Source organism: Malurus melanocephalus, unplaced genomic scaffold (genome assembly GCF_030028575.1).
Source record: "Malurus melanocephalus ecotype Western Australia unplaced genomic scaffold, MMel_1.1 scaffold_133, whole genome shotgun sequence".
Classification (NCBI taxonomy): domain Eukaryota; kingdom Metazoa; phylum Chordata; class Aves; order Passeriformes; family Maluridae; genus Malurus; species Malurus melanocephalus.
This window is the reverse complement of record NW_026623365.1, coordinates 719,073-739,970: the sequence shown is the minus strand read 5'-3', so window position 1 is coordinate 739,970 and position 20,898 is coordinate 719,073. Positions and strand designations below refer to the sequence as shown.

The 20,898-nt window shown below is 41.8% G+C and overlaps 1 protein-coding gene across 1 annotated transcript in view; it reads left to right on the top strand.

Moving 5' to 3' along the window:
- Nucleotides 1–960: 960 nt before the first annotated feature.
- Nucleotides 961–20,898, top strand: part of ADCY2 (adenylate cyclase 2) — a 203,583-nt gene continuing 183,645 nt past the window's right edge. The window contains exons 1-2 of the mRNA XM_057370791.1: nt 961–1,345; nt 20,677–20,874. Coding sequence (XP_057226774.1) covers nt 1,118–1,345; nt 20,677–20,874 — 426 coding nt within the window. The 5' untranslated portion in view covers nt 961–1,117. The remainder of the gene's footprint in view (nt 1,346–20,676; nt 20,875–20,898) is intronic.

Here is a 20,898-nt window from a genome sequence, read left to right as displayed (position 1 = left end):
CTTGCTTCTAACATTACTCCAGTCACCAGGAGACACCCTTGGGACATTCAGGCCCATTAGCATCCGTGTTACWCTGGTCTCTTCCTCTCCTGGGAGAGCTTTGGCAGCCTCCATGAGTTTAAGGATGTGACAAAGCAACAACAGAGGCTAGACAGTAAATCAGAGAAGGCAGAATGGGATTTAACTTGGGAGGGACATTCAGKGAAGCAATGGCTCTGGGAAGCAGAACTGCCTGTGTGTGCTTAAAAAGCTTCAGCCAGTAAATGCTGTGCATGACAGATATGTAACTTTATTGTGGTACATGTCCAGCATCTTTTCAGTGCTTGCTTTGATAGGAATAACCAAGTTCTTTGGAACACGGTAAGCTGGGAAAAATGTATGTTATGCTTCTTCTTAACTTGAATGGTGGTTTTGACAAAAATCGAGGTATGATTTCTAAAAAGGGGATGCCGCCTCCGTTAAAGGTACCCAGTGAAACAGTCCTGCAAGAGCCCTCAGCCCGTGGGAGTAATTCCAAAGCAATCTCCCAACGTCTCTTCCTCCGGCGCCGGGAGGTGCTGCCACACACCCCGGGGAAGGCAGCGGGAACCGGGCAGGGCCGGGGGCGGGCCGGGAGCGGCACACGCCGCGCTCTCCGCCTCACGGCCGCCCTGGGAGCGGCACCTGCGGCGGCACCGCGCCCCTCCGCGCCCCCGGGGCTCCCGGCCGCACGCAGGCGGAGGCCGGGGCAGGTGGCCCGACCCCGGGGGCATCTCCCGGCYCGGGGCGGAGGGGCGCGGGGCAGGGGCCGGTTCCACCGTCGCCCGCGAAGGCACCTCCCGCCGCCGGCCCGGGGCGCTGACTCCTAAGAGGAGGCGAGGAGGAGCGCCCCCGCCTCCGGGGGAGCCGGGCAAGGCTTGTGCGTGCGGGGTGGCGCCTTCCGGAGGCGCAGCGAGCCCCGGGCGGGCTGCGCGGCGGCCGCGGCATCCCGGCGCACCGTGCCCATGCCGCCGCCGCCGCCGCGGCTCCTCCTCTCCGCCTCCCGCGCGGGAGCGCGCCCCGCTCCACTCCCCGGCTGCCTCCTCCTGCAGCAGCGGCGGCGGCGGCGGCGCTGAGGGAGTTGCGCGGGCTCTGCCCGATGTGGCAAGAAGCGATGATGATGAGGAGGAGACGCCGCTACCTGCTGGAGCGGGCAGAGCAGGCGGGCGGCGGCTGCGGGGCGAGCGGCGAACAGTCCCGCTCCCGGGACTGGCTCTACGAGTCCTACTACTGCATGAGCCAGCAGCACCCGCTCATCGTCTTCCTGCTCCTCATCGTGATGGGCGCCTGCCTGGCTCTGCTCGCCGTCTTCTTCGCCTCCGGGCTGGTAAGAGACGCCCTCCCGGTCCGGGACCCGCGCCATCCCCCGGCTTCCCGGGCATCCCCTGTGCCGCCGCCCCGCTGGCATCTCCGCGCCCGGAGCCCTCCGCTCAGCCCAGCCGAGCCGGACGGGACGGGACGGGACGGGACGGGACGGGACGGGGCGGCCGAGAGCCGGTGCTGCAGCTCCTGCGGCGCAAAGTTGGTGGCGGGAGGCGCCGAGGTGGCGGCGGGGGCCGGGGAACCCCCGCCCGAACTTTGCTGCCCGATATTTAGAAAGGTGACGCTGGAGCAGCGGCCGCGCGGCTGATGGAGCGAAAACTGAGTCAACAAGCGCATCGAGTTTAATTCACTTAATTCCTTGGCTCCGCTCTCTTCCAAACTGGCGGCTTGGCCGTGGTGGCCTTTGTAGTGGCAGGGTTTGAATCGCCGCACAAAAACGCAGTCGGTACCTGTGTCTGAAGTAATGTTTTTAGGGCAAGTAAGCAGGGGCCGTGCCCCTCCTTGTGCTATCCCCCCCGCCTCCCCCACGATACCATTTTCTAGCGTTTGACCCATTTTCTCAAGAAAGCTTTTGGGACAGCACAGCCTTCGTTTTTAAGGAAGGTGAAGTCGGATGTCTGGATCTGTCGGATGTCTGTTTTGCATGCTCACTGTGGGGTTTCCAGCCTTCGGGAAGAAAAATGTGTCACAGCAGCAGATGACAGTCGGTATCAGTTTATCTCCCCAGAAATGGGTGGCGTTTTGCCCTTGCAAAGGAAAAGCTGCAGAGGGCAGTAAAATTCTTGGTCCTTTACAGAGTTTTCCTGCTGTAAATGATTAGAGGCAGGCTGTTGGCATTGCTGTGTACTTCTGAAGTAAAGACTGGGGATCTGAGTGGTCTCAGACTCTTTTTTGTACCCTCTTTTTTTTTTTTTAAATTAATCTTTTAATGGTCTTCTGTAAAGCTTTATGTTTATTGAACATAGCTAGTTATCTCTAAAAGCAAGGCTTACTGGGCTGGTATAATCTAATGGATTCTCCTGGAGGCGCTGCAGCTAGTGTTTGCTTCTAGAGAGAATCCTGCTTTCTTGCTTGACCAAACTTTCTTCTTAAAACCTGCAGGAACTGCCTGCAGGATTAGCTAAACTTTGAATCCTTTTGGATTCAAGGATTAGCTAAACTTTGTTTCCTTTTGGTATCTATATTAATTGTATTTTGAGCCTTTTGTTCAACCATTCCTACTAAATAAAAAACAGTTGTAAAAGAGCTAATGTGGGGCCAGTAATGGTGRTGCCTCATAATTCAGTTTTTCATGTCCAAGACTTTCAGTTTTGGAGCTCTGTGTGCAAAATGCAGGTTTGACCACTTATCTCATTCTGGTGGGTTAATGTGGGTGCTTGTCCATCAGGGCTGAAGGGACTGATGGGAGGTGGAATTGGAAGTCTGTGGGGCATAGTTAAGTGTGGACATGTACACTATACTTGCCCCCAGTTAAGGTGGAAAAATTTGGGCTTGACAGTGTTTAGTAMCCAATTTTGTACTTTTCAGTCGTGGTGTGATCTGCAGCTTGCTTACAAGTTGCACGTGGTTTTTTTTTTGTTAATTTCATTTATTGAGGTAAATCTTTCACAGTAAGGAAGGCTGTGAGCTGTTCCCACATGGAAGGACTGCTGAAAGTTATGGAAACAAAACTGTGAACTGGCTGACTCTTGCCAGGCGTTACTACTTCAGAAGGAGTGAATTGAATAGTTCAGTCTGCATTTGGAATTCCAGACATACCGGAACAGAAAAAAAAATGCTTTTAAAACCGTTTTCCTGAGCYTTTATCTTCCTGTAGCTAACAACTGGATGGGTGAGTGGAGAAAGAGGTGGGGTTCATCAAAGTTTCCAGTCCACAGATAAAAGTAACTTCAGGGAGAGAGAAAGCTTGCCTTTATGGACTTCCAGCCACAGGATGCTGGACAAAAGCCTTTGGCACCTTGCCCAGWATTTCACCTTAAAGTGCTCTATTATTGTCTAGTTTCTGGTGGCATTTGTGATTAAAATATTCCTGAAGGTTTAGATCTGTTTCTCTCACATCTTAATAAAGGATAACTAATTTTATAGAGCTGTGGAATCTTAGTAATTTTTTTTGTGCCCGATGATATAAAAAGGGCATGTGGTTAGGGATATCTGAACCACAAAGCCCAGCATTAATACCTTACCTTTCATTTCACACAATTTGTACGTGTGTGATTGTTTTGACGGAAGACTCGATTTTGTAGAGAAGGGCCAGTCGAAGTGCAGTGGGATAGTTCTGTGCARGTCTGTACTATGCCTTTGAAGTTAAAGGAAATATTTCTTAACAGTTGTTTCCTTTAGATTTTGTACAAAACAGTTAAGATTTCACTGAAAATTACTTAAGCCTGTTGKAGAGACAAAACACCAACATGACTCACTGTAACACTAAATTTGTATTTCTTGCTTGTGCATTTTAGAACAGCTTAGAACATGGAATGTGGGATTGGAATTGTTTGGATGGATATTCATGAAGCATGAACCATTTTTATGTTCTAGGCTGTCTTAAACTCAGAAACCAATGGAAGTGAGAGGAGGCTTTCCTTCTATTTTAATGTTTTATTTGATTGTGATGTGTGAGTTGCCTTTGTGTGTGTGTGTGTGTGTGTATGTGACAAAGTATTCTTAAGTTTTCCCAAACACAGCCAGACACACAGGGATGTATTCTACTTACTCAGCTCTTTCAACCTGTCAGAATACGAGCTATAGCCTTCCTGATTTCAGATGAAAAATTTATGAAAGCTGTTGCAAAATTATAGYAAACAAGATTACTTACAAAGTGTGCCTGGAAATCCGATTACTTTTCTTTCAGACAATGTGCTGCTATTATTACGGAGAGAAGTTTCTTGGGAGATTTTGCTTTTGTTTCAGAAAATGATTGTGATTTTGACCTTTGGAATTAAGCACTCTATCTCCTCATACACTAGATACAAAACTCCTAGAGTCAGCTTGAAAGATGGCCATTCACAGCTTGTAGTTTTAAATAATGTAGTGATAGTATCAACCTTTGAATTTCCTGTGTCAGAGGATCCTCTGTGTTTCTCTACCTGGCGTGAACTGCAAGCAGGCAAAATGAGATCAGTCACCCATGTTTAGCTGCGGCTTTAATCGATAGAGAGTAAATTATTTTCCCAAACCTGTGAAAGTCTTTCAGGACTTAAAAATGCCAGAGGTCAGCTTCATTTTCTCCCTGACTATTGTATTGTTCTTTCAATGTAATATGTAGGAAAAGCTCATTATTTGCCTCTCTCCCCTTTTCTAGCACTAAAAACTTAYGACCATTTTCAGTGGTATCTAGAACAGTTTTGTCTCTGGCAAGAGCATATCTCTTATAAGTACAATTTGCAGGAGATTGAAAAAAAAAGCCATTTAAAAATTAATGATGTAAAATATGAGTGTACCTGAAATATCTGAAATTATGATTAGTTTCTTACATARATAAAACACTTGTTTTGATTGGAGATGGGATGATGCCCAGATTGTGCAATTTATTGGAGGGCTATAACTTTTCTTTATCCGTGCATTTTTCTAGACATAAGGAGTGCCTACTCCATTGATATAGGCTCCAACAAAAACCTGCACTTCAGGCTTTTAACACTTCTGTCATCAGTGGGAGAAATGTAAACCTGTTGGGATCTTCTTTCTGTTCCTTTTCCGTAAACTTAYGGATCACCAATTGGCTACCAGGCACACGTGTTTTCTTTTGGGCTGGCCTGGTCTCCTTGCTCAGGACCTGTAAGCCTTCTGCGTGGTRTTAACATTAGCCTGCAGCCCTTATCTCCCTCCTGAATTCTTGCTGCCACATGTAACCTTTTAAGGCTCTTAAGATGTGGTTGCTGGTGTGCTGGCTCTGGTGTGCTGGTGTGTGCTTCTTGAGGGTGTCCTTGGCCAAGTGTGGCCATGKGTTGAGTGAAGAACGTTTCTGCAACGCGGCTTTGTGCTGTCTCCCCTCTTCCAAAGGACTGTGAGACTGTGCTGGRTGAGCCTTCTGAGGATTCTTTGTGGAGCAGAGGCATCAGTTACCCCCTCAGCCACTTCTTTAAAGTTCCTGAAAAACTCAGGATGCTGCTKGTAGGCTCAGTTAAGATTCCCGAACCTTTTTACAGATTTATAAATTCAAGAAACTGAAGGTTGGCTGCACATCTATTTCACTGACATATCCAAATACCTCCTATAGCAAAAAAAGGAGTAGCCAGTGGTTCTTAAATAGGAGGTACAATTAACTAGGGAGTTGTACCTGCGGCATGGYAGATGTACATTTTGCAGGAATTGGTTTTCTGGCATCAGCCTGACTGAATTTACCGTCAGCTGATCCCGCATGGAAGAAGAAGTAGCTGCCTCATTCTGGAGGGATATGTGAAAACTTTTCAGCTGCCAACCTGGTTGGCAGAGAACTGTTTCTGTGCAAGGAGAAGAGGATCAGGAGAGAGCTGTAAGCTTCTTGGAGTTTGAACCGACTGTACCATTTCTTTGGGTCTTGGTCAGAAGGACAGCAAATCCTCCTTCTCTGTGGTTGGTGTTATTCCTGAAATAAATTCTGTTTCTTATAAAAGCTGGAGATCAGCCAAGCTCTTCCAGATTTCCATGATCAGAATCTCATCCTGAAATGAAGGGGGAAAAGTCTTCCAAGTCCATGTGGAAAAAWTAGCTTTAGCAGACATATTCCATCCTTCTCTTTGCTGAGTTTCAAGTGATTAGGGGTCTCTGTAAGAGCATTTCATACATACCTCTGGTAATGTTCTCATCTCAGCAGTCTGGATCTGAAAAAATTCATCCATCATCACCAAAAGGTCATCACACTGATAATGTGATTTTATATCTGTATTCTTGAGATGCTCTGTTTTACCCTAATTGCACAGAAAAATACAGCCATACTATAAGATCATTTGTAGTCTCAATTTTAGGAAATCTTGTGAGATCAGCCCTGTGTAATTTACAGCTTTTTTTAGTTTAAGAGCACCAACTGTTTTCCCAAAGTCCAAGAATACCCAAGCTCTGAAAATGTTTCTTGGAATCCTTGCAGACTGAAAGTAAGCCAAAGCATCTGCTATGGTGTTTTCAAACTCTGGTGTATCCATTCCCCCAAGAAGAAAGCTAAGTCACAGTGAAGGTAATGAAGTAGGAAAATCCTCACTAATTGAAGGACAAGCAGAGGTCTCTTTTTCATGTTTGATGCTATCATTGTTGTGGCCAGGAGGTATCCTACCTCTCCTTAATCTCATTCTGCCAGACTATTGCCACTACCAACATGAGAAAGAATTCAAAATAAACATTGGTGTATTTACAATGCCTTTTCTTTCCATAAATCTAGTTGTAACTGAATATACAGTTTTTCTTTCAAGTTCCATATTCARATGTTTCATGAGGAAATCCCATGTTTCTAATTCCATTTTTCTTGCCTCTAGACACCATATAGTAATACATTCTTCTAGCTATAGTTGCTGGTTATTTGATAYAATCTTAGGCTATTGCAGACTCTGCCAGATATTCCTCTGATGTTCTCTGAGAGTGACTTTTGTAAGCCAGTATTGCCTCTTTGGACAGGCTGTAAAGGTTGCTGTAKATTCCTGTCTGAAGCAGGAATTGCCTGGCTTTTTGTCTGGCTTCATTCCTCAGTGCTGCATCAGTCTGGGCTGCTGCTTCTTTCATTCGCTAATGACACTCCCAGTATATCTGTGGTTACTTTTATTGCTGCTAAGAGCTTGTCTCATTTGCCAGACCCTAACAAGCCTGGAAACGGAGCTATCAAGTTAATGGGGAGCTGGTGGCAACCTCACTTTGAATACCATCCTTCATGTTAAATAACCTGAATTCTGAATAAGAGTTGGATAAAACTATGGGTATGGCAATGTTGGAAAAAAACTTAGTTTGTAATTGTAATTGTAATCTCAATATATTAAAGCTTTATGAATACCTTGGCAATAGAAAACTTATTTAATGTCACGAATTGTGACTCAAAATAGTGGTTCCACAACTCCTAATCATTACTGTGGCTGACAGAAATGATAAATAACATACTGAATAGARCTGTTGTTTACTGATGTGCAATGGGAATAAGACAGATGATGGATTGGGCTACGATTGTCTGCTAACTTTATCAGTCTCAAGCCAGGTTTGAGGATTCACAAATCCTGTACTGGCAACTTCATTGTGGATCTGATGTGGACCTGTGAATACCTGTCTGCTTATCTTCCTTATTTCTTTTTTTTAAATTGGTTTCAAGTTCCTTGTTGTGGACAGATATATTTAACCCAGTATGGTGAATATGTTTCTTTGAGCCTTCAAGAGCTCTTCTAGATTAAGGATCTTAACTAGAAATTACAGTCCCTATGCTTACACTGTGAATAAGAAAAGTTSTTTTAACAGTAGTGGTCACTTGCAGGCTGCTCTGTGCATGACTCCARACTGATGGACTCTTCACACTGATAGATGTGTTCTGTAAATCTTTTGAGCAGCTGGGTGTGCTGGCATCATGGGAACAAAATGCAGCCCAACACCTGTAGTGTTTGATTCTGTGCCTACGTCCCCCGTCATAGCCAAGCTGTGATCCCAAACAATTATGTGCTGCCATAGTAGCTTCTGCATATTTCAAAAAGAATTGAGTCAGCTCAAGCCATATTGGTCTGTGATGATGAGAAGATGCCTACAGATTGAACTTCTGTTTTGGGGGATCTGGATCCAAAAATAGGTGAATTGGCACAGTTCTGCCCTTTTCTCCCTGGCTTTTTTTTTTTCTTTGAGCATCAATCCTGATGAAAAAGAAACAAAAACTCAAAACAGCTCCATGCATTTTCTTCTCCATATCTTTTATATTTATATCTTGAATAAGCAGCCTTCAGACACTGAACCTTTTTCAGATGATGCTGAAAATTGAAAGGACTATTGCACCATCTGTGCAGAGGAGTGTGAGGCTGTGTCTACACTTATCCTCCAAGTTGTCTGTTTCTCCAACCTTCATCAAATCATATTCTTTATCTTGTCTCTAAATAGATCTCTTCTTGGTGGTGCATCCATGATACAAAAGCCCCTTGCTCTTTCTGGTGTGACCCTGTTCCAGCCTTGTGTCTGGGAGAGGCAGAGGAGACACCACAAAWGGTGATGTGTTAGTCTGAGCAKMCACTTCTTCCACCATCCATGGTTCTAGTTTTGAAGCTTTTCTTACCWGGAAGATGTGCTCCAGAGTGCAGGAGCAATGGCTTCTGGTTGCAATGCACCACGGAGCAGCTGGGATGAGAGGTGCTCTGGCCCATATTTGTTTCCCAAACAGCTTTTCAGAGCTACTCACTAAGGTTTGCAAAAGAAGTTGGAACTTACTTTTTTCCACCCGCCTTCTCACAGTTGAGCTGTGTGCTGTGGAACCTTTCAAAGATCCTAAATGCTATGGCTGGCACAGTGGATGTGCTCACTGGCTGGATAAATGGGATTGTTGTCCTTCCATTCCAGGTAAAATTTCCATATCCCTGTCTCCAATTTGCTAGTACTTTGGTCAGTCTGGCAGGRAAATTCCTGAGAAGTCTGTATTCCCTCCAGCTCCTTTTCCAGCAAGACTGATTTCAGTCTTAGGACTTGGACACGTTCTTTCCTCTGAGAGATGTGTTAGGAAAACAGATGCTCTTTGAACTTGGCTCAGGACCTGCTTGCTAGTGCTCCTGTTCCTATAGAATTGTTTAGGTTGGAAAGGACCCTTAAGTAAATCAAATCCAGTCATTAATCCAGCTGCCAAGTCCACCAYGTAACCATGTGCCTAAGTGCCACACCTACATGTTTTCAAATTCCTCCAGGAGTGGTGACTTCAAAACTTCCCTGGGTAGCCTGTTCACCCTTTTGGTGAAGAAATTTTTCCTAGTATGCAATCYAAACCTCCCCTGTTACAATTTGAGGYAGTTTTCACTTTTCCTATTCTTTGTTACTTGGTGAAAGAGACCAAGACCCACCTTGCTGTGTCTTTCAGGTAATTGTAGAAAGTATCAAGGTCCCCACTGAACCACTTTTTTTCCAGGCTAGATACCCCTGGTTGCCTCAGGTGCTCCTCATGGGTCATTCCTCTTGCTTTATATACCTTGGCAGCTGGATGGATTCTTTTCCCTTAATGCAGGTACTGTGGTGGTCTTTTGTGGTAGCACAGAGATCTGAGAACCATCTACTGTGGTCCAGACCTAGGAGGTGGTAGAATGGCTGTCCAGAGCAGTAGTTTGTCTGTAAACCCCACTGGGGAATCCACATCCCGCTAGCTCATGCCAGGAAATGGCCATGGACTCTCACTGGGGCTTGTTTTCTGCACCAGAGACATCTGGCAATTTTTAAACCTGACTAAAAGGTGGTGGGATTTTAAAAAGTTGTTTCAAGTGATGTGACACTTGCTGAACAATAAAACAATTTACCAGGTTGTTTTTGTTTTAAATAATTTTTATTTTCTTACGTGTGCTTTAATAAAATGGGGTAACAGTGCTCATGAAAAAGCCCTCAACTAACACAAAATAGAAATGCCCCTATTTGCAGAATCTGTTTTGCTCTGTTTCCTATGAATATATCTGAAATTTTACTCCTGAGAGTAAAATTTAGCAGTTGTATTTTAAATGTAAGTTAATGTGTTTGTTACCTTTATTTGAAATTTTATMGTAAATAGAAATAATAGGCATTGCAGAATGGTCTTGATATTGGGATCAAAAATGGGAAATGTCTTTGGTTTGAAGTCAGTGGAACTGAGAGATGTATCAGAGTGTGGAAAGTATCCTTCRGGGAGTAAACTTGAAGAACATTGTTACGATAGTAAAAATGGTGTTTAGAATGTAATTGCGCAACCTTGGGAAACACTTGAAAACTTATTACAAAATGACAGTAGTGACTTTTCAATATTAAAACTATTTTTCATGCTTTGCTATTATGTGCCAATACGTTAAATCTGAGGAATATTCTTGCAAAATGTATTTTTAGAAGACCCATTAGAGAGAGAAGCCRAAGTGTGCCTCTGTCTTCATTAAACAGACCTTTAAAATGCACAGTTTCCTTATGTGCTGAAGCTCATGTGCTCCCTGGTACAAATTTTGTGATCCTTACTTTTGAGCAGGTTGCATCTTGACATTTTTTCTTGATTACAGCCTGATTATTAGGTTATTATGTCAGGAGTAAAGTGGTGAAGGAAAGCCACCTTTTGGCTTCAATTTAAAAGTGACAGCCAAAATATGGAACTGTCAGTATTAAATAGCTCAAAGAGTCAAATGAATACTTCTGAATTCTACAAATCTGAACGGGTATTTTAGACTTCCACGAATCTATATGGTTACAAGGAAGGCCATAATTTCACTTGTAATATTTGTTATAGTGCAGTTAATTTGAAAAACATGTCTTGAGTCTTGTGAAGTATTGTATTATCCATAATGTTTAGCTGATGGAGCTTTTTCAACAATGACATGTTTTGAACATATTTWGCTACAAAATATATGTTCTTCCTAAGTGTTTTATTCAGTTTGTCTTCCATGTATTGTGGTTTGTATTAATAGTAGTTGCATTTATTGGAGAGTTTCTTTAAAAGTACTTTTAAAATAGAAGGAAGAATTTTGAGAATATCTAAAAAATTAGCTAAACTAATTTATTAAGCCACCTCTTTTTGAGAGGAAGTCAGAACCAATGCATGCAGAATAAAGTACGCAGGAAAGATATTTCCCTTTATTTACATTAAAAAATTAATACATGATGTGAGCGGGTTCTAATACCTCTGGAGCCTGAAATAATTAGTTTCATCAATGTAGAGACTTTAGCTCMCTTTTCTGCTGGTTGTATCCCTCCTCTTCTGAAGGGGACACTTCAGGGAGCAGAATGTAATTAACTGTCCTTGCTCTCYGGGACATGGTTTATCTGCTGTGGCTGCCAGCTACTGCCACTGGGTAGGACAATTTTAGAAGTGCACCAGCTGAGTGTTGTCGCCAGTAGTAACTGGGTTTGACCATTCTGTTTTAAAGTAAAACTTCTGATAATTGCCAGCCTCAAGAGAAGATTGAGATGCTGCTGGATGGCCCAAAGGCATGACAGTCCTGTTCATGGGCCCTCTGAACCCCAGCTTATTAAACACACAGTTGTCTGCACTGATTTTATATGACGTGGTTGATAAGAGGAGAGGATACCAATTGATGGAAAATAAAGCAAGAGAGAGAGAAAACTGCTGTTGTGGCAAATGAGGATGTATGAAAAAACCGCTCGCTGTTCAGGTTCAGTCCCTGGTGTTTGCACGGGGCATATTTATGAAAATAAAATACACAGGCACACACATCCTGGTTCTGCTAACTGTTTTTGGCAGGGATAGGTGTCTCTCCTCTGTTCTGTGGCACATGATACGGTAGGAATGGTCACAGGGTTTGGGCTATGCCTTTGCATGCAGATGGCTCTGGTGGAAGTTGTTCCTGTTGGCCTGAGATGGACAYTGCCTTTAAACATCAAAAGAGCTGTATTAAAGGACAGTGGTGCTCACTTCATACAGGGAAGAGAAACCTTCAAACCAAGTGCTATTGCTTCAGAATCTAGCCACTCTATTGCAGCTTTGACTATCCTTGGAAACCTATCTTCTTTTGCAATCATTTGGAAGCAGATTGGAGCAGAATTATGCTGTTCATCGTTCATCGAGGCAGCGGTTCTTTATTCTTTTCCKATGTTCAGCATTTTGGGTTGTTTTTCGACTGCTGGTGAGCACCTAGGTGCTGTTTTTATTGGTCTAGGTATATAAACACCAAATATCCCTATTTCTAATATTAGTAGCCAATCAAGAGCCAGTTGTTTTGTGTATAAAATTAAGATTGCTTTGTTTGAGCTGCATCTCTTCACACACATCTCCGCCGGAATTCATCTGCTATTTTCTTGTTCTGTAGTGTCTCTTTCGTGTTTCTTCATAATTGACCCTCTTCTTTGCCAGACTGCTATTCAGCCCTTTTTCCAAATTGTTTATGGAAATTTTGAGCATGTACCTTAGGATTCCTGAGGACTTTGGTACCTTTGTTTTTAACGATTTTTCCTAAGTACCAGCCAGACCTGCTGGTACTTCCCTTAGCCTTTGAGAGGGATCCCAGGAGAGACTGGCATTACATCACATCCCTGTCTTTGGATACTGGGGAGCTTCTGGGCGCAGGTTATGTCCTGCTGTAGTTTTAGCTCTTTCTCTTTTGAGTCTTAGTGGCTCTTTCTAGTGAATCCTGCCTGCTTGTGGTGATTTTTTTTTTTAAATATTTCATGTTTTTGCTTTTGTCTGTAATGCCTTACACTAGTGCTYCAATTTGAGACAGACTTTCTGATGTGTTCCCCCTGCACAGATTATTTTGGAGTGAGAATTATCCCACACTGAACAYGGATACAAAAATACCCCAACCAAACAACAACAACCAAAAGCAACAGACAACCCAAACCCTTTCTGCTACAGTCTGTTCTTCTCTAGYTGTTCTTTTAAATACCTGCATCATCTGTTTGCTTGGGAGTCCTTTAGCAGGCTGCCAACTCCTGATTATGTTTCAAAATGAATTTACTACTTATTTTTATACTCTTAAAATAATTTCTCAAGCWAGTTATTTTCTTGGCCTGCATTATTGAGTCTCTATATTAATTGAGTCTTTGTTTTAAATCCTTTTTTATTATCCTCTTTCAGGTTTTTCTTTTTTTTTTTCCTTTCCTTTTTTTCCTTTCTTTTTCTTTTTTTTTTTTTTTTTTTTTTATTTTTAGAAGCTTCCCTNTTTTTTTTTTATTTTTAGAAGCTTCCCTACTTGGATGTTTAGGCATTCTGGTGGTATTTTGATCTTTCTGAAGTTGTTTAGAGAAATTGATTAGCTTTTGCCCTCTGCCTCTGGAGTTTTACAGTGTCTTCAGGCTACCTACAAAGATTTTAATCTGTAAGCTTATAGCTCCCCCTTCCAATTTTAATGTTTAGGTTTTGTTTTTCATTTGTTTGCTTAACAAGATGTGTCATGGTTATAAAGAAGCTCCTCAACAGCAGTATTTTGTGAACCATGTTCTTTCCATTTCTTGCGACCAGATTGAGTGTTTTCTCTTTCTCTGTATGGGTAGTTTTTTTTGTCTGTGTACTTGTTTTTCAGCAGTGCAGGAGACACAGACTGTGGTCTCAGCCTCCATCTGCTGTTGTGATTCTTAGCAAGTCCATCTGGGAGTCACTAAAGCATYCCTTCACCTGTTATGTTTTCTTCTTTGATAGCTTTCCTTATATCTGCATGATGACCAGAAGTATATATCTCTAAGTAATTTTTTTTGATGAAGCTTTGCTGTTCAGTCTCTTTTTTGGCTCATAGCCACTTTATACTATTCATTAATTCTCTTAGACTGTGAATACAGGCCTTTCTTCAATCCCTGCTGAGTGCATGGCTTTTAGTCTTTTGCTGCTTTTTCATTATTCTGCTGGGGGTCTTTTTTACACCAAGTTTTCATTAAGACTATTGTGTAAATAGTGCTTGGACAAAAGGCATTTTAGTTTTTCCATCTAGCTTCCTGGGCTTGTAGGGAAGAGTGTATACTTTCATATGGGTGTCTTATTTCTCTGCCAGATTTTAAAAAGAGAGTCTATTCTGCCTTTCCTTTACTGTTTCCTTCTTGGTTGGGTTTAATCAACTTCTGTCCTTTCATTTAGTTGACACTGGTCTCCTTGACATTACTGCTTCTCTTAACCATGTGCTGTGTTTTTGTTACAAGCAATCTATAACATTCAATTGGAGTGTTTTCCTATGATATTGGAAGTGTCAGCAGACTCATTCTCGTCTAATTTGGGTTAAGCTTAACTACCGTCTAGAGACACCCTCCCAATCCCCCAAATTTCCCAGTTTCCTTGAGTTTCATTTTGAACACATTTTCTTAGCTTCTTATTGAACTTTTRTTTGCCAACCAGTTTTTTTGGTTTTTTTGGAGCATTTCTGGGAATGCTGCAATAGCTCTCTGCTTCTTCACTGGCAAGAAATATTTTTCCTCCAGAACTTTTCCTTCAAATTTTTATGTTACTGTTATTTGCAGAGCAGCCATGGCACCTCCAAGGAGCCTTTCCAGACCCTCTGTGAGGTCTGATTTTTTTTGCATTAAACAGAGGAGTCTGTGATCCTTTGGTATGTCAAGACTTTGTGTTGCTGATAATCATTGCTACAACACTGAAGCAGACAAGGTTCATTTAAAGCTGTCAGGCAAAATCTGGAKACAATCATTTTCTACTGAGTAATTAGGATAAATAATATCTATCTGTAGCTGGATTAATTAACTAAGAATAATTCAGTGGCAAAGCTGCACGCTTCTCATACGGGGAACACATTTACAGCATGCATTGTTTGTGGCTTTCCAATCTGGGAGAGGCTCCAGGTGGCCAGAATGTCATCTGAAGGTTTGGATGAAATTGTGCTGCTCCAGTAATGCTCCCAGACACTGATAAATACAAAATGGTGTAGGATATGACCACAGGTACAAAACTGCTTCTTACACACAGCATCACACAACAGCTGGGCAGTTGTGATGCCACGTGATCCGTGGGATGTGCAAATGGCTGGATTGGCATCTGGTGTGGAGTCAGATATCCCTGTGTGCTAACAGCCAATGTAGACTGCACATCAGACTCATTAATAGACAGAACTGAATTTCTCCAGACAGCAGACATCATGAAACAACTGGATTGGAGCCTGATGCTGTTACCATTGATCTGCTAAGCCAGACAGCTGAATCAAAGAGAAAAAAAAAAAAGTCAGGCATGCAGTTTCATGGGGCCTTAGTGTAAATGAAAAGCTTCATTGACACAAAGTTCAGGATGGTTTGATTAAAAGATACAGTTCAGTTAATTTTCTGCTAATGTCCTTGAATATGTTGCACAAAACTCAATGGAAGATTAAAAAAAAAAAAGCACATGAGAAAGCTTCTAACCAAGCATCTAAGCAAGAATAATAAACAAAGTTTTATRTTATGAAAGGTAAATGGTGGTCACAAAAGGCAGAGGAGTCTTTCTGTAGATCCAGAAAATATCATGTGGTCTTGGAAATAGCATCTGGCCTTGAAGATGCTGCACAATTTCTGAAGTGGAGATGGACTAACACTAATGGAATTGATGGAAAAGAAACCTGAGACTGCTGGCCAAAACTTTTCAGTTCTTGTCCTAAATGATGGAATCTGAGATGGAACTGTACAGCTACTTGGCCAGGAGCAGGGCATGGCACTTCTTAATAAAACGGAGATTTTTCCAGCTGTCTAGCAGATGGCACACAGTGCAGTCAGCCGTAAGSAAAGCCACTAAAACATAAAACCACAGGGGAGGGGTCACAAGTAGCCAGAAGACTTCTGCAGATTTTGTAGAGAAATATTTTTTGAAATGTTAGAGAACTTAAATGCTATCCAGTTCTACAAAGAGAAGGGTGATTATATCTKCTGAAAATCATTGTCTCAAGTCCTGGGAAAGGTTTTACAGGAAAAATGGGCATTTTCTGTTACAGAGACAACTCAACAGATTCCTTCAGTCAATCTGGTTAAAGGATGATGTTTGATTGAGAGGTCAGTAAGCTAGTGATCCTTCAGCCCTGTAACATTTCTTTTGACACTCAATGCTTTTGAAAATAACTATGTGAAATTGAAGATACTGAAAATTGAATAGATGTGTGAAATAAAAAAATAAATCAATGTCCAAAGGACATTTCTCACTTGTTTTTATATTTACATTTRGAAAGTGTTTCATTAATCTCAGCAAAAAGTGATTTTAGAAGGAATTTAATGTAGTAAATGGTTTGAGATAATTCAAAGCATGTGATATTTCAGATCCCAGCAGGAGTCCTCTGTGTATAGACTGCTGTTGAATTCCATTAAAAAAAAGAAAGAAAAAAGAAAAAATGTCAAAAAAGAGGAACCATRTTAAAAGATTTTATGCTAAAACTGGCATTTTAACTGCTTATTTGTCCATTTTAATGGATTTGTTTATCTGACTATGTTTTTATATATAACAGTGAAGAGCTCTACAGCAGTTTTGCTGTTTAAAATTAAACCGAGGGCATATCTGGGAAAGAACAGATACATTGAGAGAWGGTTGTGGGTTTTGGAAAGATGAGTGAAAGTGACTTCAGATTTTACTGATGATAACAAGATTATCACACTTTGGAAGAATTTGTGGGGGTTGGGAAAATTTCTAACAGTAGACTTTTTAATTTCTTCAGTAATTAAAAGACAGCGAGATAGAAAACACTCAGGGAGACAGAGCTGTCAGGTAACATCCATGTATTGCAGGCTTAGCCATTATGTTCAAAAGTGTCATGCTGATATTTTAATTCCATTACCTCTGGTGTATTTTAATTTCTGAGACTAGTGGGAAAAAAAAAAAGAAAGTGTTTGGGTTTGTTTTTTTTTCTTCTTCCCCCCACCTCTTTGGGAGGTGGTTAAGGTAACAGAACAGCTAACCTTCAGGATTTATTTTTGCAACACCCAACCTGCTAAACACACTGGTAATTGCAAATATTGATCAAGAAGTTGCAAGTTCTAAATGTCCTATTCTTAAAGTTATAATTTCATAAAGATTTAGTTCTTCTGCAGTAATAGGAAAATATTGTTAAAATTAGTTTTCAGAATAAACCTCTGCCTTACAAGGCCTGCTTTTCTTGATCTGACATTAACCTGTATTTTAAAGCCAGGACACATTAAAACTTCCTGTAAAAGATACAAATTATAATAAAGTTTATTTTCTCATGTATTTTAAAAATTGCCTAATGTGTATACAATTCTGTCTTTAAATTTCAATTTTACTTCAGAATTTGTACAGTGTATGGTGCAAGCAGCTTGTGACAGCAGAAGGGTGTTGTTGTGCATCAGCTCAGAGAGGTCACCTGTGCTTASGAGCTGATACAGTGTGGTCCATTTTTTTCTCTGTATACATTTATATCAAGATGTAAAATTGTGTAGTAGGCACTACACAAGGGGAAAAGCAGAAACAAAATTTTAGATGTAGTGATAAAAATAGCTGAATGTTGAGATCAGTGTATGTGCAAAAAAAGGAAATTGAGTAGCTGTTAATTTGGAACAAACATTTTGATGGATTGATTTAATTACAGAATCCATATAAATATATGTAGCTGTGTGAGTGTACATGTATTCTAACCTGACATTTAAATGGTGTTGATTTGTTATGAAGCCAAATCCACCCAAATTCACTTCTCTACTGATGTGGGGAAGCATGCAATTGAAGTGCATCTGGATTTTCTTGCTAGTATGTTTGTAGCATGATCCTTATCACTGAAATGCCAATTTGCCATCATTTGAATATGTGGTTTTCCAGTCTTGCCTTACTCCAAGAGCTTGTGTTTTCCTTTGGTGATGTGATTTGGGCTGTGTGGCAGATGGTGTGAGGAAGTTAATGTTGTCCTGCTGCCTGTGACACCCGTCTATTGCAGCAAAAGTTCGGTAATCCCACCTAAAAGTGCCGAAGTCAAAGGTCAAAGTTAAATGTTTTTGGTGTTACCAGAGCTGACATTGGTTGTGCCAATTACTAAATCAGTTATGAAAGGTGAAACAAGTTTCAAAGATGGGATTGATCCAAAATCACAAAATTCGGATACACAATTCAGTAGTTCTTACTACTAGTAGGTAGGTTTCATATTTTTTCTGTTACTGTACAGGATCACACRTATCTTACTCCATGCAGCTCTGTACTCTTGCAGACACTTACCCCTGTGCCTGAATTTAAGCCCATAATTTTGTTTTCAGTTTGAATACCTGGCTTGAAAGCCTTTATGTGTGTATTTGATATTTGGAAGCTTTATGCTTGCATTTCAGGGTTAGCATCATCATTTACAATTTCTCGACAATTCTTTTGCTTATACCCAAATTGTCAGTGTTGTAATAACAATTGCTTAAATGTGTGATTTCATAAATTTAAAAGAGAATTGAAAACAAGAAGAGTTGAAGGATGAGCTGACTTCTGTCAGGCAGGACAGGGTGTATTGTGGATTTTTCCTTGGTTTGAGCCTGCCAGGGCAGTGGCTGCTCCTGGGCTGGGTATCCCAGTTTGCGGTGCACATGCAGGCATTTTCTGCAAGGAAAATGAAGAAATGGGAACAGCGACAGATTTTTACAGCAAGTGTCTCTAAATATCAAATTGTAGAACTTAATAAATCAAAGAAAAAAACCCAAACAAAGCAAAGAAAAAAAAAAAACCCTGCTTACAGGATTTGTAAATGTCTGTAAATTTACAAATGTATTTGTAAATTTTTCGTTTTGATCTAATTGGAGCAAGCCTTATATATGTAAGAAAGGAAAAAAGTAATTTTAAGATACTTTCAAGTAACGTGTTATGTATTTAAGTTGAAAACCCATCAATAAACAAGATTTAACAGGGGACTAAGGAAGCGACTAGATATAACGGAAAAAGAAAYGTTCCTTTGTGCTTAGATGTCTTACAAATCATCAAATAAGTACTTTCAGATTCTCTTGAAGATTTCACCAGCATGAAAAATGAATCTGAGGCTTTTCTGCATGAAGTGTGTGGTTACTGTTGCAGCAGTAGCATTTGGGGCCTGCTTTTGGGAATCCTTGTTGCTGCAAATGAGGCTGTTAGAATTCATAACAGCTGGGGAATGACTAAAGATCCTGTGACTGTACTTTGATACAGCRCTGTTGTACTTCAACCAGGCATATTTTTGTGCATATACAGCCATAGAAAATCAAATATTTATTGTTTTTTAATGCACCCATCATTAGATGATTTAAAGATGTTAGTGTAGTAGCTTCCAAGTAAGTTCTGTAAATAAATTTAAATATTGATTATTCTGAATCTTGCTTCATGTCATGTTCTAGTCCTCGCGCTGGGTGTTGTTTGTACATTTCAAAGTAAGCAGTTGCTAGGAGAAAATGTATATCTGTAATCTAGAGTCTGTCCTTCCAGATAAATACTTCAAGCAGAAGCAAAACTTATAGTACCTGGTAATAATCATTGTCAAAAAGGCTTTTATAGAGCTATGGACACAGCTGATTTGTGAGGCATTTTAACAGCTGCATTGTTCAGGGTGATTTATGGTTTGCTCAATCTGCTTCAAATTGTATCAAATTGTAGAGTGCTTTGGGTTAGAAGGGTCCTTAAAGATCACCCAGTGCCACCCCTCCTGCCATGGGCAGGGACACCTTCCTTCCACTCAACAAGGCTGCTCAAAGCCCCACCTGCCAGGGTATGCTCCATGCATTGTTGGAGCTTTGTCTGCCCTCTCCTTTCCTTCCTAAAGAGCCAGTATCCTTCCATTCCAGCAYTCCAGTCACAGGAGCCATCCCCCATCTCTGCAGTGAGATCCTAGGAGCACATCTTTTGTTTGCTGCCCATGCCCCCAAAGCCAAAGTGGCTGGAATTCCTTTTCCTGCTGACTTGCAGTGCCCCTTCAGACTCAGAGCATCTCTTTCAGGTATTGACATCAAACTTGTAGGAGTGGAATGGATTGAGGCTTTGTTCCCCTGGCACCTTTAGTTTGSTGAGGATTGGTGGAAGAGCTGCTTGTGTTTCAGAGTCTTGTACCATCACATCCTTGCTGATGTTGCTCAGACTATTTCTGGCTGTGTCTCCAGTGCCCAGGTGAAACTGCAGCAATGGGTACCAGTAGGTGTGAGGCTTGGTGGGGTCTCTCAGTGACACCCCTGATGTGAGCCCCAGTGAGCAGCACAGCCCTCAGGAGTGTGTCAGGTGGGCCCATGGGTGCCCCTGTGCCTCTCACAGGAGAGTCTCCTGCTGCTGCCACCCATCACGTTCCCGTGGCTGCGTTGGCTGTGGCACACGGAGCAGATGGGGCTGCCTGGCTCAGCTCCAGCTCCTCTCCTGATGCCATGGGACTTTCCTCTTCAGTCTGCACAGCAGTGAAGAGGTTCTGCAGGGCATCCTAGGCTTCAGGGGAAATTTCTAATTCCTGCAGATTGGTGCTGTTGCAAGCTTCCATTCTTCTGAATTTGGCCCCTCTGTTCTGTGTGCTGGCCATGGAGCTTTTGGCTTGTTGGCCATGGGGCTGTGGGTCCACTGCAGACTGAGCTRGGAACCAGCTTTCCAACTCAACCTCCCTCGTGTTGCACAGCCTTCTCACAGCCCACTGCAGCTCAGAGTGGTAAAAGAAGTGGTGTTCCATTGTGGTTAATGGTTGCAGTAGTTACRAAGTTGGTGCTCCACATAACAGCTTCTTACCATTAAAAAAATCCTGTTTTGATTTAACTCAGTTTAGATATTCTGTGGAGTTTTTGTGGCACCTCCATGTGCAATAAGTTTAGAGCATGTTATTGATGTCTCACCTTTTAAGTACATTAGATTGTAACTTCCTTTTCATTTTTCTCTGTTTCCAGGAAGTTGAAGACCACGTGGCATTTTTAATAACTGTTCCRACGGCCCTAGCAATTTTTTTCGCTATATTTATCCTTGTCTGCGTAGAACCTGTGTTTAAGAAGCTGCTTCGTATATTTTCTCTGGTGGTCTGGGTTTGCCTGGTTGCCATGGGATATCTCTTTATGTGTTTTGGAGGAATCATCTGTCCCTGGGACCAGGTAAGACTGTCATTATTACTAATT